The 25115-nt window shown below is 33.5% G+C and overlaps 2 protein-coding genes across 3 annotated transcripts in view; one reads left to right on the top strand and one right to left on the bottom strand.

Moving 5' to 3' along the window:
- LOC126734222 (inorganic pyrophosphatase) overlaps positions 1–4999 on the bottom strand; it is a 78279-nt gene extending 73280 nt beyond the window's left edge. Inside the window, exons 1-2 of one of the 2 annotated variants that reach the window (XM_050437759.1) lie at positions 4654–4999; positions 4361–4476 (exon numbers count right to left, since the gene is read on the bottom strand). In XM_050437759.1, coding sequence (XP_050293716.1) covers positions 4361–4476; positions 4654–4843 — 306 coding nt within the window. In that variant the 5' untranslated portion in view covers positions 4844–4999. The remainder of the gene's footprint in view (positions 1–4360; positions 4477–4653) is intronic. The other variant, XM_050437760.1, reaches the window with a different exon arrangement.
- A 9414-nt stretch (positions 5000–14413) lies between these two features.
- On the top strand, positions 14414–16919 carry LOC126734670 (uncharacterized). The gene is made up of 4 exons (XM_050438370.1): positions 14414–15186; positions 15459–15728; positions 15835–16221; positions 16900–16919. Exons 1-4 carry the CDS (start codon positions 14535–14537, stop codon positions 16917–16919), a joined length of 1329 nt encoding a protein of 442 aa, XP_050294327.1. The 5' UTR covers positions 14414–14534.
- The last annotated feature ends 8196 nt before the right edge of the window (positions 16920–25115 follow it).

The following is a 25115-nucleotide window of genomic DNA, read 5'->3' as shown; positions in this document are numbered from 1 at the left end:
TCATATTGGTGCAGCCAAGTGTTCCAATATTTTTGAAGAGATGATCTTGTGTATGAAATGCTGTAATTGGTACCACCACAACTGCATAGGTTTTCAACAAAAGCCCAAACAACTTATCTGTTCAACATGTCAGGATTCATAAACATAATTGGTTAGTTTTAATACTCGCATAACAAATAAAATACATATTATACCAGGAAATGTTAATATATTATAAATTACGTACCAGAAAATTTATATTGCGTTTATTTTACTTCTTCAAATTTTCTAAAGCCCAACAACAACAACAAAAATTAAAAATCATGATTAAATAGTCCCTTAAGGTAAATAGGAAGCAAGTTTTATAGTTTAGGTAGCTAATGAAAATTGTCAAAGATAAACCATTCCCTGCTGGCGTGCAACTTCTATTATGATATTCTGGTAGAGAGCATTTATACATATTATAGTATTAGTAGTAGTAGTAGTAGTAGTAGTAGTATTTATTAATAATAATATACATACAATGCATTATTACAAGTCAAGTCACTTACAAATAAAGATAAAAGATAAAATACAAATTGACAAGTTTTGCCCAAAAGCAGATAAAATATAACACCTAATCACAATATTTGCACTAAACCTAAAACACTTAACATACATTCTTATTAAGACAATATTGACATAAGATTAAAATTAAAATTGGGATGAGAAGTACTCCTCAAATGAGTAGAATGCACCCCTCAAAAGATGCATTTTTATTTGTTTTTTAAACTGCGGAAGGCTAAGAGATTTAATGTTTGTTGGAAGACAATTATAAAATTTTGGTGCAAAGTATCTGGTTCCATTTCTTGATCTCTCAAGCCGGCTAAACTCAGGCACTAGCTTATTACAATTCCTAGTTTCATAATTATGAAAATGTAGGTGGGTTCTATAGTGATCCAGATTTTGGTGAACACGCAACAGGCACTGCATAATGTACACGGACGGCAAAGTTAATATTTTAAGCTTCCGAAAAGATTCCCTACAGTCATCTCGGTAACCCTGACCAGTCACAATACGAATACACTTTCTCTGCAGCCCAAATACTTTATCTATATGGCAGGAATGACCCCATGTCAGTATGGCATAAGTTAGCTGTGAGTGAAAACTACTATGATATGCTGTAAGTAAGACCTGCAAGGAAGTAATTCCCGCTAGATTTCTAAAGAGGAATAACAGACTGGACAGTTTACTAGACAGTTTGACTATATGTTGTTCCCAAGTCAATCCTGGATCAAGGTGAACACCAAGAAACTTAGCCTCATCTGAACAGCTTCCAAAAGCAGGATGCTCAGTCAATGTATTGTGCCGCAAAGTAAAGTTAAGTGTTTGTGACTTTGAACTATTGAGAGAAAGACGATTTGCCAAGAACCATTGAAAGAGGTTATTCTCCGGGGTCTGGAGATCTAAATTAATGATATTTGAAGGGTGATAACTTTGATAGTAAGTTGTGTCGTCAGCAAACAGAACAGTGCTAACAGAGCCCCCCTGTGAAAAGGCCAGATCATTTATGTAGATAAGAAATAGTATGGGTCCCAAGACAGACCCCTGTGGAACTCCATATTTCAAAGGCTTAATATCAGACTTATTCTGATTAAAGACAACAAACTGAACTCTATTCGACAGGTATGACTCAAGCATCTTAATTGCTTCCCGGTGAAAATTGTAGGCTTCCAGTTTTTTTAGAAGAATGCTATGTGTCACACAGTCAAAAGCCTTTGTGAGATCCAGGAACGAGGCCAAGGTATCAAGAAACTTTTCAAATCCTTCCAGGATATTACTTGTAAAATGGTCTATAGCTAAAGTTGTTGTCCTGTTTTTCCTGAAGCCAAATTGAGTTACTGCAAAGAGCTGATTTGACTCGAAATAGTCATTAATCTGGTTTTTTAAGATTCGTTCATGCACTTTAGACAGAATAGGTAAGAGGGAGATGGGACGATAACTATTATAGTCATCAGCAGATCCTTTACCTTTAAAAAGAGGTACAACTTTTGCAGTTTTAAATGCTGCTGGAAAAATGCCAGTGAGTATTGAGTGGTTGATTAATTTAGTTAAGGGAATGATAATTTCATTTTTTATAGCTTTGATAATTTTTGTGTTCATTCCATCAGAGTCTTTACTGTGGCTGTTTCTTAATTCATCAATGGCTTCCATGACCTCATTAGGGCTAGCTGTTCTAAACCTGAAGGGTAATAAGTTGGTATGTGGAATGGAGTTCAGATATACTTGAAAAGTTTGGTCAGTATGTTCAAGTTTACTTAATTCTTTCTCAGCGATGGAACAAAAATGATGATTAAAACTAGTTGCATTAAGTGATGAGCTTTTTTTTGATAAATTTTGATTTTTATTATTTATAATGCTCCACATAGCCTGCTGGCGGTTACTTGAATTCATAATAAAATCATCATTTGATTTAATTTTAGCATTTTTAATTGCATGTCTATACCTTTTCCTATAATCAGATAACATTTCTTTTGGCACGAGAATGGGGTCTCTTTTATGTAATGATACAAGGAACCTTAGCCTCTCCCTCATATCTCTCAAGTTACCATCAAACCAATTCACCACCCTAGGAGATTTATCATGCCCAAGTAGTCTTGATTTTTCAGGAAAAGAAAATTTAATTGCATCATTTATAGAATCAATAAACAGTTGAAAGCGCAAATCCACATTTAGAGACATATTATCAATAAAATCAAAGTCTAGAGAGGACATAGTGTTACATAAAGTAGACAATCCTGCATATAATAGATACCAATTATTTAATTTATAATAGATACCAAGTTTGAATAGTTTCCGACTGTAGGATACTTTAATAGCATGTTTTTAGTAATAATTGTGAAGAACAAACTACCCCTTAGAGGGGTGCTATTTCAATTATTTTTTGGTAGCAAGTACTTATATATATAGTAACATCAGTTATCGATTTTGAATAGTTTCCGGCGGTAAATAGCTTTGGTAGCACGTTTTTTATCAGAAATTGACAAGAACAAACTACCCCTTAGAGGGGTGCTACTTCAATTATTTTTTGGTAGCAAGCACTTATATGTATAGTAACAGCAGTTATCGATTTCGCATAGTTTTTGATGATAAATAGCTTTGGTAGCACATTTTAATTTTTGGTCAGCAAATTATTTTTACCCTTTATAATTGACCAACATTCTCTCTGCCTATTTGAGGACATATTCAAGAGGTCACTATAATATTTAACCTTTGCTGCTTTTATCATCTTTCTGTATAGACTATGATATTTCTGATGATAAAGAATAATGTTTGCATCAGTTGTAAACTTGCACAACTTAGCCAAAAAACGGAGGTTTTTAGCTGAAGTTCTGAGGCCTGCTGTGACCCATGGTTTTCTATTTTTCATTTTAAGCCTCTTTTTAGGAAAGCACTGATTGATCTTGTCACATAGCACATGAAATAACAAAGTAAACGGGTCAGGAGCCATTTCGACTGCATTCCAATTAACCAAAGCTGTAGTAGAAGAAAAAGCATTGAAATTTGCTCTGCTGAAAATTATTCCTATATAATGAGATGAAGGAAATACAGTGTTGCATTGGAATCCTAGTGAGAATGGCTTCATGGTCAGAAATACCAGATGAGAGTACTCTACATGACACATCATTTAAATTTGTACACAAATAATGAATAGTAGTTGCAGATGAGGATGTTATATGTGTGGGTGAAAGAACATGCATCTTTAAGTCATAGAATTCCAATATATAGGATGTATGATATGATAGCAAGCTTACATCAGTGAAGTTAATATAAAAGTCACCAGCCAATATAACCATGGAGTGTAGAGACAATAATATATATAATAATAGAGAATCAAGTTTGTCCAGGAATATACCAATATCTCTTGTGGGTGGTCTATAAACACAAAGAACATATAAATTAAATAGCTTACAAAAACCAAGGGAGAATTCAAAAACCTTCTCCAACAGAAAGCTATCATACTTATTAATTTTACAGAAAAAAGCTTCAATTGTTTGTTTAACTAAAATAGCTGTTCCTCCATGTATGAAGTGTTGCAGATAAAAAATTGATATAGGAATATAATCAGATATTAAGAAACATTCGTTAGGCTTTAACCAGTGCTCAGTTAGTAATACAATATCAGGAAAATCACTTGAATCAAGTAAAAGATGATGTTAAATATTTATTTCTGTATGACTATTGCAACTTTAAAACAATGCTCTTTGTGATACATAAGTTTATAAACTTTGTTAGCGCAACAATAATAAAGTTTTTTATGGTGTTAATGAGCCCTGTAGTGAAATCAAAAATGTAATGATTGAAGGAATTTAACGTTTCACAAACATTTAAAAGTACTTACTTCCATTTTCGCATTGGTCCATCTAGGAACTTCAACAACCATATTGAATACTTTTTTGTCTGCATCGACCACCAAGGGAATGTCATGAAGGGGAGAAATTGGTCCATTTTCATCTTCTAAAATATTAATTAACACTTGTAGAAAAATTGTAGTTCACCATATGTAATAATTTATACTCCTTTATCTCATAAAAGTTTTTCCAAAAGCCAAAGGCCAGGGTCAAGTTTAAGGTATAGATAGATAAGCAAGGTAGGTCAATGGGTTAAAAATAAAAGTGATAACAGTTAACTCACGTATGTAAACTCTGTAATCAGCGGCGTATTGAGAGCCTCTTTCAATAACGGAATACGGCATGGTCGAGTACGAGTTAAAAACACCGGAAACAACTGAAACCAACGAAGGAAACCCGTCAACTGATAATTTGCACAAATTCTTACCGAATCCGTCAAATAACACGTGTGCCAGTCGCCTTGACAACATCATGATATTGGGGAAGTCGTAATATTCCGTCGATCAAAATCAAATACCATCTATCGGTCAAAACAACAACTTAAACTAATAAACAAATTAACGATTAAGTACAAGTTATTAAATTATGTATTTTATCATTGATTCGGTAGTGGAAATGTAAGGAAAAATTGTTGAAAATCAACTGATTCCGTTTATATTTATGGGTGCAGGGTGCAAATAAATTATCGATATATATTATAACAGAACGTAGGTACAAAGGTTGTTTCATAATAATAGTTATAATATAATCTATAACAGTAATACTATTGTTATTTTATACACAATAGGCATGTTGGTATATTGAATATTTATTAATACATATGAATTTTTTATTAGCAAATAAAAAATTATTACAATTACCTAATACAGCAAATTACAAATCGACGCAAAATATATGAAATACAAAAACACAATTTGCCACGCAAAGATGTCGCCACATGAGATTTTTAAGGTTCTTGGATGGTGAAAAACACAGAACACAAATATAGAGAAAGGCATGTTGCCTGCCTAATGAGCAAACAGAAATTCCATTGAGGTTTATGACAAGGACGGGGGTCATCATCTTACGTGGCATGTGGCGGGAAACTTAAACCTGATCTATTGCGTGAAATTTGTTATTTTATAAGTTATTCGCAGAATTACAAAAATTGATGCGGTAACTGAAGAGTGATGAGAGATATATTTAAATAGAATTTTATTTCATTTTAAAATTAACAATATACTTATCAGTTTTAAAATACCCACATTTTATTAAAGTTGTTAATTTTGAATAAAAAAAAAAAAAAAAATGTTCATATTACATATCGTCGGCCTCATATGAAAATTGCGTAAGTCCACTTTTTAACAAAAATTGGGTTTTAGTGCCATCTTGTTACGCGAAAACATCTTGTCGAACTTGCATTGTCTTATTTATTTAATGTAACACGACGTTTCGGTTGGTAAGTATCTCCAACCATTATCAAGTGTAAACTGACATCAAACTACTATTCTATGGGCTTATATACTAGATGTGTGCAGCGATGTAGAAAGGAAAGTCATCCGTGAAAAGAGTTGGGGGGAGGACACGCCTCTCTCTAGATCCTACACTGTCCTGAGAGTAGAGGCTTCCAGATGTTGGGTATATCGACGCTTGGCTGGCTGAAGATCCCCTGATTCTGTGAAATAAAAGCTGCCTCTACGAACTTCCTCTTCCGCCAGTGCTGTTCCTTGTGCAGAATCTTGGCTTCTGACCAATGGATATTGTGTCCATTATGCCACGCGTGCTCTGCTATCCCGGATTTGGAAACCTCTCCTCTTTGGGTCCAGCTGCGATGTTCCTTCACTCTGACTTCTAGGAGGCGCTTCGTTTCACCTATGTATGAGTCACCGCACTCACATGGGATCTGGTAGACGCAATTTTTGGTATCCAACAGGCCATCTGGTTTGGTCTTTGATACCACGCTTCTGATAGTGGTGCTAGATCTAAAGGCAGTTCTAATATTGTACTTGCTGGCAATGCGTCGGATTTGTTCCGATGTACCCCTAATGTAAGGTATGGGTAGAAGTCTGGTTGTCGTTCGTGGTGGCCTCGTTTCTGATTTGATTTGAACGCGTCCTTTGGATGGTCCTACTTATTAGCTTCTTTGGATATCCCTTCTGTTGTAGGTCTTTGTAGATGGTATCCACTTCAGTCCTGAGTTCCTCGTCGCTTCTACAGATGGTTCGAGCTCTATTGTAGAGGGATCTTATGATGCCTACTTTGGTGGTTGCAGTAAAAATACAATATCTGGAGTAGTTTTAATTGAAAGGACATGAAAAATATCTAGGAGTGCCGAATTTTCTTTTGGATATTATAATGCTTATTTTTTAATTGACCAACATTAAAGAAGATTGGCGAAGGTCCTTATTAAGCGCTTATTTGCAAGAAGAAAATGTCGATCATAGGATCACACATCACTATTTTTGGCGTCTCCTATATTATTTATAATAATGTATATTAAATAAAATACTATACACAAATGCATGGTTTTATTGGCAAAAAAATCTTTATGGGTAAAAAACTCACATAAGTTATATACCCTGTATAACGTATATTCCTTGTATAATATTGCTTACTGTTAATTCCCGTAATTGCATAGTCAGTATATAAATATCTTATAAATATGGGTGAAACCAATTATATGCAGCTCATTTGTTGGTAGTACTTGCTGTCAATCTGAATAAAAGTTTTTTAAAAATATCGTTTCCTTTTTTGAGAAGAAGACTGGCGCAGTCGGTAGGATACACCAAGCGGGTTGATTAAAAAGTTTCATCGCGAAAATTTACAATTCGCTTTCGTTTCAACGATTAATGGTGTATACCCAAAAACAAAATTCGAGATTCGGTAGTGCATTGGCAAAGGGTTCACGACCAGGGAAGAAACTGTCCTATTGGTGCGAGGTGAAGAACAGACATCGTCCGACTCTCATAACTAACCTCCAGGGAAGAGACAAGCATCGCTCGTCCTATTGGAATGAAGATAATTCTATTGCTGTCGTAAGTACATTGATTTTTGTTTATTTGTTATTTTGACAAGGAAGATTTGATATTTTATAGTATTGAAAGATTTACTTGATTTATTTTATTTGATCGATTTATTGATTTGATTTATTTGTAGAATTCAAGTAGAATTCAATTTTATCTCTTTGTCGTATTTGAACGTCTTTACGTTACTTATTTTATTTTTGTGTTACCATTAAAATAGCAAAATGCCAGAACCAAATTATGCGTTAATTAGGTTCCAAGCCGATAACATCCCCCCATTCGATGGTAACCCCAGGCAAATTAACCGCTTTATTTCCGCCTGTGAAAATTTTATTAAAAACCATCAAGACACAACAAATGTTAATGCAACTATTAATTCTTGCTTATTCGATACCATTCTAACAAAATTGACTGGTAGAGCTGCCGATTTGGTAGCATCCCGAGTAGAATTAACTACATGGGAACATGTTAAACAATCCATAATTAATAGACAACCATAATAAACAGACCAACGATCGATAGATTGTATAGTCCAGGATATTATTTCTTGTAACCCACGAAAAGAAGAGTCACCCCAACAGTTTGGTATAAGGCTCCAGGATATACGTAGCTTACTCTTCTCGAAAATTAACGTTAGTAATGACGAAAACAATCTTAAAGTTCTTAAAATTAAAGAGTATTCTATCTTAGTCTTAAAAACTTTCATTAATGGTCTTAACTACCATATGCAACTAGTAGTACGCCTAAAAGACCCCAAAACACTCGAAGAAGCTATGTGCTTAGCTCAAGAAGAAGAAAACTTCATGAGTTATTCAAAAAGAAATTCTGAGTATAAACCCTCTCAATAACATCAAACATTTCCACAACAACGACAAAATCCACATCACAACACCAATCAAAACACATTTAGACAACACCAATTTAATAACCATCATCGCTATTTTGCTACACCAAATCCATTTAGACATAATAGATTTACACAAAACCAAAATGTTTTTGGAAATCAACAACCCAAGCCATTTCATCCTGGTTATCCAGTAAGGCCGCCTCAACCCCAATACTACACAAATCATAATCCTAATTTTAACCGCAGTTATAATAATAACTTTAACCAAAACAATAAACGCCCTGCAACATCCTCAGTTGTCAGGCCTTACACCCAAAGAGTTGAGCCGATGGACACATCGTCCGGCAACACCGTTATTCATGCTCACCCTATTCAAACCCAACAGAAATCTGAATATCAAATTGAAGATGTTCATCCCAATGTTCGTAACCAATCAGACGAACCACAATTTAAGCAACCTCAAATTATGCTAGAAAACCCTAATAATAATCAGTTCAACTACCCTTTAAGTTCTAGTCAATCTAATAACTACGACCCCGATCAAGGTTATGATGAAGTCGACTATTACCCGCAAGGAAATAGTAATTATGATAATTATTATTATGATCAATCTTTGAACGGACCCGAAGAATCTCTATTGTACGATGATAGTTACAACCCCATAAATAATTTCCCCTCAGACGGAAATTTTCAAGAGGTTCAAAATCCCAACGACATGACGTAATTCCCCTAAATACACACCCTAATACCGACTTACCCATTATATATCTACCGGAAATTAATGCAAAATTTCTTATAGATACTGGTAGCGGTAAAAACTTCATTAACCCCGCATTAGCTTATAAAATTTACCCTGATTATATAGCTTTTGAACCATTTTCTGTAAAAACAGCCCACGCAACATCCAACCATAATGAAACCATAAACATACCTATATTCGCCTCATTTAACTCAAACGAAAAGCATAAATTTTATCTTTTTGACTTTTCCTCGAGATTTGACGGAAAGGAATTAAATAAACACCTTAATGAAAATGATAAACTACCCCTTAGTGATAACATAGAAAATATATTGACCTTAGAAAAACTAATCCAAGTCAAAAGCCTCGCTAAAGATTTTCAAATAACTTTCATTCTTGAGCTTCCACTGGTTAGTGAAATTACATTTCAATACTATAAGTTATTAGCATTACCAGTGCCAAGTAATGAGTCTTTTCTTGTCAATTTACCATTTAAACAATATCTTGCGCTGAGCAGCACGAGTTATTTCTACCAAGACAAGAAATGTCCAGAAGTCCAAGATAACCAATTTCTATGCCAGAACACCCATAGCAGAGTTATTGAGGACCACCCGCCATGTGCCGTTGAGCTCCTTACCCTAAGGTCAACCACTACCACCTGCCATCCATTTGCGATTCACCTGCACGATGTACATGCCGTACAAATCGTTAACGGTAATTGGGCAATTACCACCCCTACGAGCACAGTCGCCCAAGTCAAATGTGGCAACTCCGAGTCAAGCCAACTCCTCCAAGGTTCCTACTTGATGGAAATCCCGCAAAACTGCATGGTTCAAATAAAGTCAATGGTTTTTGAATCATACGAGCCAACAGAATTAGTCTACGAGAAAGTTAGTCTTCCTACCTTCAACTGGACTAAAGATGTACAAGAAAAGCCGCCTGTATTCAATCCACCTTCTATTGATTTGAAACTAGTAAATCTTAAAGCCACCGATGAAATCCAACAAGAACTAAGAAGCCAAGCTAGAAGCCTTGAAGACATTACGTCACCCATTTCCTTAACTAGGACTAGTGTATGGACTATTTTCATTTACATTCTCATTGTACTAGTTATTTTATATCTAACAGTGAAAAAGTTTCGTTCAGTGCGTAAATTAAGACCTATCGAGAAAACTAGTACCCCAAAAGACACTATTTTTGAAAGTGTTATGGTCTAGTTATACTTAGTTTATATTTTATATCCTTTTATATTTTTATATTGGTTTGTTTTACCCTATTTTTAGATTTTAAGATTAATGTTTTATTTTACGTTTTATGTTTAGACCTTTAAGTATTTTTACTGTACCCTATTTTACGAAAACATACCCTTTAAGATATGCTTTCGTCTAGCATGGGAGGAGTTATATACCCTGTATAACGTATATTCCTTGTATAATATTGCTTACTGTTAATTCCCGTAATTGCATAGTCAGTATATTAATATCTTATAAATATGGGTGAAACCAATTATATGCAGCTCATTTGTTGGTAGTACTTGCTGTCAATCTGAATAAAAGTTTTTTAAAAATATCGTTTCCTTTTTTGAGAAGAAAACTCATACTTAATAACTGTTTATACATACATACATACACTGACCGCCTAAAGTTCCGCATAAATGTGGGATTATTTTAGTTTTTACATAGAATTTCTTAATCTAATTTTTTAACGGTCCGTAATTATCAAATAAGTTTATGTTCTTTTATAAATTATTGTTCCGATAAACCGAGCGCGGTACATTAACTAAAAGCGGCGGCGACTTGATGCTGACGCTAAGAGATTTAATTATGAAAGATATTATTGTTTTGACTAACGGTCTTGGCGACTGGCGGTTTGTTTGTATGCAGCAGGTTTGATTTTTCAGTGGGCTTTTGGGCGAGATATAAGGTACCTTTACACTGACATTCTTTCCCTCAGGTTTAGCACGTGGCGTTCCAATCGCGTGGGAAAGAGCGGCAGTGTAAATTTAAACTTTGCATGTGCGAAAAAAGCGAGTTCATTCCTGCAGACTTGACCTGTGGTAAAGAACGTTGTTTTTATTATCGCGGTAGAAAGTAGTAGGAACTATCTCGTGCGATTTGAGCGTCGGCCGGTTTATTTAAAAGTTCAAGAAGAAAAATAAAAAAATAAAATTGTGTACTATGGCGGACAGTAGATACTGGTCGAAAGAGGTAACAACTGATTTCATTGAAGTTTACAAATCAAACCCATGTCTGTGGAAGATCAAGTCTAAAGACTACACAAATAGAAATTTGAAAAATATAGCGTATGACAAACTAATCGATATCTGCAAATCCGGAGGCAAATCGAGATTATGTGATAAAAAAAATTCAAAGCTTCAGAGGGTCATTTCCTAAAGAGTCGAAAAAAGTTCTAGAATCAAAGAGGAGTGGAGCAGGCCAAGATGATGTGTATATACCAACGTTATGGTATTATGATCTGTTGCTATTTACTACTGATCAAGAAATGCCCACTGCTAGTATAAACAACATGAATACCGAAGAAATAGTAGAGGAGGAGGATGAAGAGGAAATTGCAAGCGAAATAATGGAACAAACTTTTGAGGGAGAAAGTCAGGAATCTGTAGGGTCCAAAAACAACACAGAAATTGCTAAAGAAACTTTATTAACACAGGTAAGTTATAAAATTTTAAGATTTTCCTCTTTTTAACATATTATCCTACCAACTAACTTTTCCTTCCAAAGTAAAGTATTGGGTGTACTTATCGCGGTTAGACTTAGCGGCTAAAGTTACATTTTTTTGTCCACTAACTTGTAAACTGGTGAGTTCAGTGCTGATCTTTCGCCAGTCGCCTTTTTCTAATTCATGAGTCACCGGATTTTCGTGATCAAATGATGTGGACGTTGCGTATGAAGTTTTCCGTCTTAAGAGAAAATTGTGAAGGGCACAAATAGCAAGAATTGCATAACTAATATTTCGTGGGCCAGTCATGTGTATGGCTGTGTGTAAAATTCGGAAACGTGCAGCCAGTAAACCAAAGGCATTCTCAGAAATATTTCGAGCACGGGATAGTCGATAATTAAAAATCCTCTTCTCGTAGGTAAGATCCTTTCGTGGAAACGGTTTCAAAAAATTTTTCTGCAATGAAAATACCTCATCGCCTACGAAAACAAAATTAAGGTTTCTCTCCGTTTCGTCAACGTCTGGTAAATGTAACTCGCCTAAAAGAAATTTTTTTTATTGCATTTTTAATTTTACGTGAAAGATAAAACTTACCATTTATTAATTTATGATAAAATTCTGTATATTCCAAAATACCAGCATCAGAATTTCTTCCATTTTTTCCAACATCGATAATTCATAAAATTCATAATTCGCGTTAACGAGTGCCATCAGTACAATACTGTAAAAGTTCTTGTAGCAGTAATATTGAGCTCCAGTATGAGGAGGAGGGATGATTCGTATATGTTTTCCATCAAGAGCCCCTCCGCAATTTATAAACTGCCTTTTATTTTGGAAATTAGATGCTATTTTGCGCCAATCTTCTTTTGTTGTTGGGAACTACAATAAAATAGTTCTAAATAATATGTATTTCTGACAGATTTCTGATGGAACTTCTAACGCTTCAACAACAAAATTAAGATCAACTCCCAAAATTAAATCAACAAATATACCTAGAAAGCAAAAAGGCAAGGGCAGTGTTAATAAAAGGACTTCAGATTTTATGGAATTATGCAAAAACGAATTGCAAAGAAATGATGACATTGACGAATATGATGCGGTAGGAATGGCTTGGGCAAAAAAATTAAAAAGAATGGACCCCACGCAAGCTATTTTTGCAGAAGCTTTGATTAATAACATCATAACTCGGGGCTTGTTAAAAAGACTTACAGACAAAACAAATTTGCCTGATGAAGATGAGCAAAGATCTAGACCAGATTCTTCTTACAGTCATTACACTGTAATGTCAAATTCTTCTGATCAGCAGTGGCACGTTACATCACCAACAAGGGCAGAACACCCAATTTATGTATCAGCACCGACGAACTTGGTGGATTTTTATGCAAGTGCTGCAAGTATTATTGATTCTGGCACAAACCGCGCATTTAATGAGCAAATTTGAAGTTTTTTTGTAACAATTTTTAATTTCTATTTTTCTTTAGTTCATTCACAGAAATATATTGTATTTTTGTTAGCAGTTTTCCACAAATGTAGATCTATATTACATAAAAAAAAATTAATTCTTTGAAAAAATTTCTATTATTTTTAACAAACTTACCTTAAGGTATGTTTCTTTGAGAACTGTGTATATTGCTTTGCATGTTTCTGGTATAATGTGGCACAAAGACGAAGGCGAAATCCCAGTTGAAAATTTAAGGTCTTCAAAACAACGCCCTGCAGCTAAATAACGCAAGGTTGTTGTAAGTCTTTCTTCGGCACTTATACTTTCTCTCATCCTCGTGTTTTGTTTAGAAATAATAGGGGAGATCAAATCTAATAAAGTATCGAAAGTATCAGAATCCATACGTAAATAATTCTTAAAGTCGGTAGGAAAATTTTGCCGTAATTCATTTACAAGAGGCATATGGCCATATTTGTTACGATCCTCCATCCATTTCTTCACCCACATTTTCCTTTTTTTCTTTTCATCCACTGAATTTATGCATACAGCCACGCAAAGGGCCACTTTTAACTTCCTTCTCCTTACTTTGTACATTTTATTTTTGAAACTGCCTCTAATCCTTTTAAAAGTTCTAAAATGCCACGAGCCGCGCCAACTATGCGCGAAAACTCTCAGTTTTCGATTTACAGTGCTACAACTGAAAGAATCCTCGCGGAAAGAATGCGGCAAAAAAAATATTTTCGTTTTTGCAACGTTGCCACTTCTTCTCATAATTTATTATACTAATATGTCTTATATATTTATTATTACTTTTTTCTAACTTAAAATTACATATTTTATAACACTTCACCAAAACACGCAGTCTGTATTAAAAATTATACTTAATACACATACGTAATCTGCATGATTTATGCAGCCAAGGCGAAAATCACCAACATCATAATTCTTTCATTACCCGAAAAAGTGTCTCAGCTGGCAACAGACCGCACAGATGATCTTGCAGGTGCTCAGTGGAGGCGGGCCCCGAGCGGCGACGTTTCGTATCTGTCTCCTGATTCGTCCAGCCATACACGTGACCTACAATGGTTGTTTGGCACGCGATACATTTCTATATTTTAGGTTTAAAGACTCCTTGTCTGGTTATCTTGCCATAGGCGCGCGTAGACTTTATGGACGATTTTGCGATTTCGGCGTTTATTAATTTGCGAATAGCGTTATTTGTTGTTGTTGCTCTTGTTATTGTTCTTATTATTTGCGATTTTTTTTCTATTATTGGTTATTGTGGGTTGTTTTTTTGTTGTTAAAGACATTAGATATTTTATTTTCCTGGATTACGAATTTAGCGGAAAATAAAGTAAGTATAGATTAAGCTACCAAATACGATTTTTATAAGTAAAATGGTATATTTATTTCTAGAGTTTTGAAGTAATTTTTATTTTACTTTCAATTATTCATTATGGAAAGAAACCAATTCTTACATAGGCAGGCATTAAGCGGTCAATCTAGGGTGATAATAGCAAATGTTTATAGGGTTTGCGATGAAGAAGCTCTAGCCAACGCATTTAAATTGCCTCTTAAAAGAAAGATTGATCGAGTTGCTCTGTATACTGGAGTCTCTAAAGATAGAGTAAGTCAAATTCATAAAGAAGCTATGAAACGACAGGCAGAACATCCAGATCAGATGCTTTCTTCCCCACCTAATAAAAAATCTCGAATCTGTCTCTTAAGGGATTTTGACGACTTTTCAATTATAACACGCACAATCAACAATTTTTATTTAGAGCTTAAGATGGTTCCCACTGTTAATAAATTACTTATTAAGTTACGAGAAATTATGAATTTCCCGTATAGCAGAGAAACCTTGAGAAAGCTTTTGAAGGCTAACGGATTTTACTTTAGAAAGTGTCAAAATAAAAGAAAAATCTTGGTGGAGCGACCTGCTATTCTTCATTGGCGCTATAAATATATAAGAGCAATTAGAAAATATAGGGAAGAAGGAAGAAATATTGTGTACCTTGACGAAACATGGGTGGATAATGACTTAACTTTCGGAAAATGTTGGCAAAGCAATGAAGTTTTTGGGGTTGTTAGCAACATTAGAGCAAATGGTAAGCATATTTGTATGCTCATTTTGAAAATTGTACTGAAACGTATTCAGAATACTGTTATTTTTTTTTATTTCTACATAATTTTCAAAGTAACATAAAATTTTTAAAAAGAATATTTTTAATTCTCCCTATTTACTGCTTCTTATCACAACTTACGATATAAAGTTAAATTTGAATAAATATGAATCAGCGGCAAATAATTTTATTTAAAAGTTATTATTTTATTTTATTTAAAAGTTAGATGTTTTTCTCCTTCTTACTTCTATTTTCAGGTCGATTAGTAATTGTTCACGCCGGATCTCAAAGTGGCTTTATACACAACGCTGGTCTTGTTTTTAAAGCGGGTCAAGCTAGTGGCGACTATCACGGCCAAATGAATAAAGCCAATTTTACTAAGTGGTTAGAAGAAAAATTGTTACCGAATATTCCTCAAAATTCGGTAATTATACTGGACAATGCACCCTACCACTCAGTTCAAGAAAACAAAGTACCAACCAAATCATCTATTAAAAAGGACATGACAGAATGGCTCACCAAGAATGGTAATTTTTAAATTCCACAAATATTATATTTTTTTATAAGTGCTGAAATTATATACGACTTTTTTTGTAAATTAATTATTATTCATTTAAGGAATTTTATTTTAAGGAATTCAACACGACCCAGCTGCACGAAAATGGGAATTATTTGAAATAATTCAACGAAACAAGCCCCCCAGTGATGAAAAAAACTATGTTGTGGACCGAATAATTCGGACCCATGGGCATGTTGCTCTTCGCACACCTCCATACATGTGCGAATTAAATCCGATCGAATTGGTTTGGGCGCAACTAAAAAATTATATTCGATCTCACAATACAACAGGTGATTTGGCAATGAAAAATTTGGCACAGTTAGTCCAGGACGGAATTGAGTCTTTAACTCCTTTACACTGGGTAAACTGTTGCAAACATGTCATGGAGATTGAAAATAAATTCTGGGAGACTGATCAAATAATGGAGGAAGTCGAACAACTTATTATTACGAATGCTGGTGGTAACGATGATAGTGATGACGATTCTTCGTCAAGAGTGACAAAAATAGGACAGCTAATTTTTACTTTAAAAAATAAAATCCATAGGGAAAAATGGCTAGTTCTTTTTTATATTACGGTCTGGTAATTTGTTTATTTAAAATGTTAATTGTTACAAGTCAGTGAATAGGTCAAATACTGCCTTAAATATTCTCTTTTTATGACTGAAAATGGTAAAGGAAACACTGTGAAATTTTACTTAAATTATTTAATTCGGATAGAAATTCAAATTTAAATTTATCAGCAAAAATTATTAATCCGAAACCAAATTCGTGACAAATTTACAAATATTAAATATTTTCAGGAAGTATGTTTTATTTAATTGACGTTATCGCGATTGGACTGTATTTTTTACCGCTCTTTCCAATGGAATCAGTCATTTTTACCTAAAACCACACAGAAAAAAGTTTTTTTCGAAGCCTTTTTTCAAATCTGCCAAAAAGACACTATAAAACTTGGAATAAATCGACAAAATACGTCAACTGAGGAGTAATTAATTGAAGTTTCCAAATGCACTATTAGTTCTTTGGTAATGGGTGAACTATTAATTTTGTTTGCAATTTTAGGGCGTTGCTCTACTTATGGGCGATAGTGTACAATTGTATATGATATATCCTTTAATATAAATATAATTTTACTAGATACAATTTTTGACTCCTAATATGCGATTTAAACTTTATAAATATCTAATTTTAAAACGAACTTCTTGTATAACCTTATTATAAGTTTCATATTATTTTTACTTAATCATTGTGTAAATTATTAGTCCATTTTTAACTGTTTCACATGAATTTATCATATTTATTCTAATTAAAAAAATAATATTATTAATTTAAAATCGCCCGCCACTGAGGCAGCCGAATTTCTTACACAATTCGCCTCTGTCCCCTCAGCCGTTGTTACGGTTCTCTCGGTTGTAGGACTGTACACTTACACGCTTTTCTTCTCACATTCCAAACCCGTGGAGAAACCTTCGCGCACATGGATGAAACTTGTATGGTGAAAATCGGAATCGTATATCGGCCATCTTGCTTGGCAAAATTGACAGGGAGCTGACAGACAGTTGTTGACATTGACCTGATAGAACATCATTTGTCATTGTCATACCATTTGAGATTTGAGTTTGTTTTGTTTTTCATTTCAATGAATGCCAGCGTGGGTTGAGTTTGCTATTTGTTTTAAGGATGTTATTTTAAATTTATGACTTTTTTTCTAAAAAGTTCTCTTTCAATATTGGGAGTAGTGTTTTAATTAATTTGCGGCAAGCAATTCCAGGTTTCTGGTAAGAAAATCTGATTTTATTTATTACTATTATATTTTTGTATTGTCAATCTTTAGTCTTTAATAAAATGAAACTCAGTTGATTTCAATGAAGAAGTTTCACTTTTCATGTATTTAATTTTTAACTTGATTATTATAAATACATATTACAAAATGTCTGGCCTCTCATTTTCTATTCAACAATTAAAAATTGATTGAAATTTTCCTGACCTTGATGTAAGAGTATGTATATTTTAAATGTTTCTGAGAAACAGTAATAAAAGACTTTTTTATTTTCCTTCAGTTCATATTACAAGAAAAACATGGAGAGGGATATGCAATGTAAATATTATTAAGACTTTGAGCTATAGAATTTCTTCTGATCAGTTCTCCACAAATTTTAATAATGCTGATACCCCTGGCTTTACATTACAATACATATTTATTTAAACATTTATTTTGTCTTTTTTTTACATGAATCATTTAGTAAATTGATTTATAAGGTTTGCACTGTCTATTTTTTTATTTTATTTCCTGCTCGTATCATACCACTTCCTGTGTTCACTGAGACAAGACATAGGTATAGCGGCTAAGAGACCTGAGCACCCGGAATGGATCAGAAATAATGTTTTTCTTACAACTTGTTTTTTTAAGAGTTTCTTTTTATTTTATGTAAACATCTATCCTTGAATTAAGTTTATAGTAATATTATAGGTCCAAGATATGTTGTTAGTATTATAAGAGACCAACAAATATATTCTATGTAAGTGATATATGTTTATACTAAAAAGTTGTTTTCATTTTGAAAGAGTTTATTTTGTTTTGTCGATGGATATATTGTTTCTTTCGATTATACTCTGTTATAGAATTTTTAATTAATTTTAAAAATTAATATTTAGATTAAAATTTAAATAATTTTAAAATCTGTTTAATTTTTCTTTAGGAAACAGATACAAGTACATATTAAATAAGAATAATTCATCCTCTATTAACTCTATGTGTTAATAAAATGAGGATATTATTAGCCTAATGGGAATGCCTTTAGATGTATTATGAGAAAATAGCACAAAAATGTTGACAACCTTTTCTAATCTATATAAAATTAGGGTAGTTCAATGCTAACAAATTATTATAGATAAGATTAATTCTAATTTATATAATGTCTGTTATAATGAATTATTGAATATTATGTATATAATTTTAAGTAATTTTTTTTTCCAGGAAAATGAAATAATAAATGTATTAAAGCAAAAAAAACATTGTTTTATTTCCATTTGTCCAATTGGTGATATGTCGTACACTATTGTTAGTACACTTTCGTAGATTATTGCAGTAAATTAACCTATTTAGATATGTAAAATAAAGCTGAAGTTTTATTTTTGTTCAGATCAATATCTGATGCTAACACCTAAACAAAAAGGCTCTTTTCTCTATGAGTAACCTTTTTGATTAGGCGTTTGCTTTAGATATTACGATTAAATGATAAGATTGTCAGATATGTCATAAAATGTGATTTCCCGCCTTAATTTGGCCACGCCTTTCTACCATTTCGATTGGTCCAATTAGACACGTCAAACTGTCAAGTTAGTTACAACAGTTTTCGTTGCCAAGCGAGAGGCCGCTAGCTGATTTGTCAGAAGAATTTCTTTCAGTTTGTATAGTTCAGTTCAGAGATCTATTAGAATCTTTGATGTACCGCAAATAGTCCGTGTGCCGGTGTTGCTTGTATTGTCACATGACATGCATCTTTAAACCGCAAAATTTTATGTGGAAAGAGTCATAAAGTATTATTCTAAGCGATATTTAATCATTTCATTAAATAAATAAATGTTTTAAGCATTTTTTTAAGAATTTATACATTTGATTCGTAAAATGTGACTGCATGTGCCCACGTACTATTTTGTTAAACGCCTGACCTTAGTCACAGCCACTCAAGCGTGAAAAGTTGCACAGGTCCGGCCTTAAAATTTATTTGTATTTAAAACTTTATTATTCGGGATTTTTGGGTTTAGTTTTATTAAGTTAGAAATTCAGGATAGTTGATAGCAAGATAATATTTAATTTAAATATAAGATTTAAGTACGTTAAATGAGTTAAACCAAAAATTTTAATTTCATAAGTTTAGTTTTTAGCGCCATCAGTCCCTTATAACAAGTCAAGTCTCTTTGCTTTGCAATATGTCAAGTTGGAATAATGTATTGACTACTGTTAACCCACTGCATAGCTTTCATCAAATAGTATTAAACAATTTTAACACTGCTTTTCCTGTTGTCAATATTAAGAAACGAAATAGAAAACCTTGATATACTAAGGGTTTACGAGTATCTGGGAAAAATATGCGCTTCCTTTTTTACATTAGGAAATACGCTATGAACAATGCAACATTTTTAAATTATTATAACAGATACCGCAAGATTTACAGAAACTCAATCAGAATGGCTAAGTGGACCTACTTTCAAAGGAGGATAAATAATTCCTCCAACAGAGCAAAAGAGTCTTGGAAGATTTTAAATGAGCTTAGGGGTAAAAATAATGTCTTGGTTATTCCAAGTACCTTAGATTCCAATGTCCTCAATTCCTTCTACTGTGATATTGCTAGTAACCTTGCAGCCAATCTCTCACAAAAAATAGATCCTAGGAGCTATCTCAGCAATGTGGTAGTAGCCGAATCTTTCTTTTTTGCCCCCACAAGTGTAGAAGAGTTTAAACAGTTAATGGTTAATATTAAGAATAAGAGTTCATCAGGTTGGGATGGGCTTTCTCTTAAAATATTTTCTGTTTTACCTCTTGTTGCTTTGCAAGTCTTGGCCGAGTCAATTAACTTTTCATTTATGTCTGGAGTTTTCCCAGAGTGCTTAAAAAGAGCAATGATTGTTCCTCTTTACAAGGGTGGCGATCGCGACTGTCCTTCTAACTTTAGACCTATAGCGTTATTGCCTACTTTAGCCAAGATAGTGGAACGGCTCGTTAAGGTGAGGATGGTTTCATTTTCAAATAGATTTGGCCTATTGAGTCTTCAGCAGTTTGGCTTTCGTGAGTCTGTGAGCACAAATGATGCTATCTTTAGCTTTCTAGAGCACCTGTACAACCGACTGAATGTTGGTGAAGTTGCAGCAGCGGTATTCTGTGACTTGTCCAAGGCATTTGACTGCATGAGTCACAGAGTGCTGCTGATGAAACTGGAGCTCTATGGTTTCAGGGGAACTGCCCTTGAGTGGTTTCGTTCCTACTTATCAAATCGTGTCCAGGCTGTCAAATTTAATGGTGGTATGTCTAAGGAACTTAATATAAATGTGGGTGTTCTGCAAGGATCAGTACTTGGTCTTTTAATTTTTCTCATTTATGTGAACGATCTGCCACAACTGCAGGTAACTGGTGTGCCGATGATACCACCATCCTCTGGCACGACTCTGATGTTTCTAAAATGGAGGCCAATATACGTGCAGATTTGTTAAAAATAAAAGACTGGTGTGATGCAAATTTTTTGACATTTAATGTTTCCAAAACAAATATCCTTAAATGTAATACAAATGATATATATTTAAATAATGAAGCCATCAACATGCCACCGTTCAGTAAGTTTTTGGGTCGTTCCATAGACAAGTTCCTTAAATTTGAAGAACATATTGTGAATGTATGTAGAAAAGTCTCATCAGGCTGCTACGCCCTAAGGGTTATTGCCACCAGTCTTAATTTCTCCATCGCCAGATCTGCATACTTCGCGATTATCGAGTCGCACCTTCGATATGGAATTTGCTTTTGGGGTTCATGTTCAAATTCACTTTTTAGTTCAGTGTTTGTACTCCAGAAAGGGGCCATTAGATATCTATGTGGGGCCAAGCCTCGTGATTCATGTCGCCCGCTTTTTGTAAGTCATAATATTTAAACCCTGTGTTGTATTTTTATTTTGGAAACAGTTTGCTTAGTTTTTAGAAAATATAAACAGGAACTCCACTTAGGAAGCCACTATAATACGCGACAAAACTATTTGTTGAGGCTACCCATTCCTCATTTTGAACTTGTCCGTAGCTCTATCATATATGGAGGTAGAAAGCTGTTTAATAAACTTCCACTAGAAATAAGACAACTTAAGACTGAAAAAAAGCCTACGTACAAGGAAGAAAATATTTCTTGCTAGTAAAGCGTACTAAACTATGTAGCACCTAAACTATGATGAATTTTTAATGATTAGCATTTAAGTATTTTTCAAAGTTTTACTATATAATTTTATTTTATTTTAAATTAGTTTCTCGTTTTTATTCCTTTAATGTACAGTCTATTGGCTTTGTCTACAACTTCTATGTTTATATTGACAATAAAGCATTTTTGAGTTTAATGAGAGAGTAGGTGACAAATTACTTAGGCCCATTTATTCTGTGGATTAAGGCATTAAATAGTTACTTTTTGACACAAAAGTGTAAAATGTTTTGGTTTGTCTTCAAATTTTATATATTTCCTTTTTTTTGGGAATTGAGATTTATTTTTACATGGTGGTGATTATTAATGGGGATTGTGGCTGCCATATTCAATGTCCTTTATTATAGTTTTTTTTAATTAATACATATTATGATATATTATTATAATAATATACTCATGAAAACCCCCATCTCTATATTTAGTACCAACTTCTTTTGATAAAAAGTAATTATGTAGTCAGAAAATTGGAAGTATATTTTTTAAAATAAACTTTTACATTAAAAATCATCTGGCTGTCTATACTTTATGCCTTTAAAAGACACAAGTTTTACTTATAAAAAAAAACACACTTTACATCCTGAACGTATTTATTAATTTGTTTGCCTCGTATTTAGTTATTATGCATATTAGGAGAGTTTAGATAAAAATTAACAAAAATAAATGCTTATACTAAAAACTAAAAATCTTATACAAAACACTACATTTTAAGTATACTGGATCCTAAAACTATAGTGAGGATACTAAATACTTTTATAAATTTAACCACTCTTTTGAATCTGGCCCAAAAAGTTAATACAAATTTTGTAAATTCTGTTTTTTTGCCATTGTTCTTTAGCAGTTTCTTCCATTAAGGAAGGAAACAGTTTCTCTGTTGCCGCCATGGATTCCAACTTCATCTCGCACATCAGCATATGGATTCTAAAGCATTACATTATATATACTTTATTGTGTCGCTGAAGGACAAACAGGGGCAGTAAGCTGAAAAAAACAAAACTTTAAACTTGTTTAATTAATAAAAATAGGATTTTCTTACTATGGCAAAAAAGGGACTTTTTTCCAGAGAATGGAGGAACAAGCAGTCTTTATTGTGTTGCTGAAGGACAACAGGGGTAGTAAGCTGTAAAAAACAAAATTTTAGATTTGTTTTCTTATTAAAAACAGTGTTTTTCTTACCATAGCAAAACAGGATTTTTCCCAGAGAATGCAAATCATACATCAATCATAAATGTATCATATCATGTTTCGGCTAAATAATATATGGATCTTTCTTCCTCCCAAATTTTTTTAATTTTCCTCAAATATTCTATACACCACCTGACAATTCCAATACAGCAGCTCTTTTGTTAACCATCTTAAGCTTAAATCCAAGTTTTATCAGGTATCTCCGCAAGGTTGAGACTGAGAAATGTTTGTCCCTTGCCGATAAGGTGTCTATATGGTCAGAACCTCATTGTTTTTGTATTTGGAATACACAGCTTTCCTTAGCAATTTGGCAATATCCATGTCAAGTCCCTTTGATTGTCCTGCATCTTTCCTTTTTATTCTGTCTTTAATCCTTTTTTTTACAGGCATATTGTACTATAGGGAACCCCTGTTAAAAACGCTATTTTTTGCAAAGCACTACAATCATTTAGCTTCTACTTCCCTTGCTTCTTTTTGCTTCCTCAATACTGGAAAATGAACTATCAGAACTATGTAAGTCTAAATCACTGCCCAGATCACTCTTATTGTTTTTATCACAAATGTTATTGTCTTTCTTGTACACCCACGGTCTCCATAAGCTCGCACAAACACTTTCCTCTTCATTTGCCAAATTTTCCTGCCTATTTTTCCAGGGTCGAAACATTTTAAGGTATTTAGGTATAATACCAAAACAAATCCACAAACACAAATAAAAAAACACTGTTCCTCACAGTAAAAACTGCAAAAAATTTACAGGAATACAAGCCAAATTCTAAATTCTTTACTTTCATAAACGTGTAAAAAGCATAACCGGAAAAACACATCAAATAATAACCTCACATGGCTCCCCTCCCAACTATTAAAGCTGATAGACCCATCCGTAAAATTCTCTTTAAAAACACGACGAAAATAATACAAAAACGGTCCAAAAATTTATTTGGGTACGGCCCCGTAATTCTTAAATTCAGTGGGATAGAGAGAGATACACAAACACTTGGACAGCCTAAAGTAGGAATTGTCAGAACGCAGGTGTTTTATCTTTGTTTAATAGACTGGCTAAAAAGAGGTGACAAGTCTGTGAGTGCTGGAAGTGTTTAAAATATTTTGTAAGATGCTTGGATTTTAGTCCGCGGTCAATTTTTTGATATTATTTTCTTTCTAAAAATTGACATTTTCGAAAGAAAAATAAAAAATAGTATAAAACATGGGGTTTTACGTATATTTAAAATGATTTCATAGATAGACAATATAAAATTTTGCCATTTAAACATATATATCATGCAACAATAAATATGACATAGGCGCACGGACTAGTTAGTGCGGCATCTGCGACACATCAAAGATTCTAATAGATCTCTGAACTGGACTTTATGCAACCACCACTTCTCTATATATTTGTGTTCTGTGCCTTCGCGATTAGAACGTGACAATTTGTTGCAATTTTGCCGACACGCTCTTGGAACGTCACATTCTTGGAGTGTCGCTTTCTCGCGCAATTGGCGTGCCACGTTCTAAAACTGCGCAAAAAGACCATGTGTGTAAAGTTACCTATTGGGTACAGGGGATCCTTTATTTAGTTTCGGGTTTTAGCGAGGTGCGCTTTAACTCACGTCCAATTGTTTTTATTTATTCTCATAGACGGGGAATAAATATACTTATACTCACTTTACGGTTTGATGAGGAGTTAAGCCGAAAAGCGGTTTAAGTCTCTGTGGTGCGACCAACGTGTGATCTCGCAACAAGGTACAGTGTTTTGTTTAGTAGTGTCGCCAAAAGTGTTTTGCGCGTCTGGGTTTATCTGGTTTGGATTTACCTGTGACTGTTTTACTAGAATCTCACATTCAAATCATTACTTGACTTTAAATATCTCTTTTATCTTATTAAATATTGTTTTTTTTAATTTCAATAATCGGACTTTTATTTAACGTTCCTCCAATCCCTAGACAACGACATAAAAACCTACATAAATGCGATAAAAATAGAGACATGATTTTTTCAGAAAACTCTCGGATCCGTCGATTTTTATTTTAAGTTGCGCATTATTTCACATAAATTTTTGTATACAGGGTAGAACAAAAAAAAATCACGTCATCGGTCATTTTTTTAAATGGAATGCTATATTTTTTATTGGATTTATGAAATATAGGCGAAATTCCAAGCAAGTTTCGTATAACATACCTTATCTCAAAACTCAACTGTTTCCGAAATATTTACATTT

The sequence above is a fragment of the Anthonomus grandis genome, chromosome 3, assembly GCF_022605725.1.
Source record: "Anthonomus grandis grandis chromosome 3, icAntGran1.3, whole genome shotgun sequence".
NCBI classification, from domain to species: Eukaryota; Metazoa; Arthropoda; class Insecta; order Coleoptera; family Curculionidae; genus Anthonomus; species Anthonomus grandis.
The sequence above is the reverse complement of the archived record's forward strand: the minus strand, read 5'-3'. Positions and strand labels throughout refer to the sequence as shown.

Coding starts and splice junctions, on each gene's coding strand:
- LOC126734670 (XM_050438370.1), top strand. CDS start 14,535: ATGGAAAGAAACCAATTCTTACATAGGCAGGCATTAAGCGGTCAATCT. Junction 15,729..15,834: donor AGAATGGCTCACCAAGAATG/GTAATTTTTAAA, acceptor TTTTATTTTAAG/GAATTCAACACGACCCAGCT. Junction 16,222..16,899: donor TATTATTACGAATGCTGGTG/GTAACGATGATA, acceptor TAATTTTACTAG/ATACAATTTTTGACTCCTAA.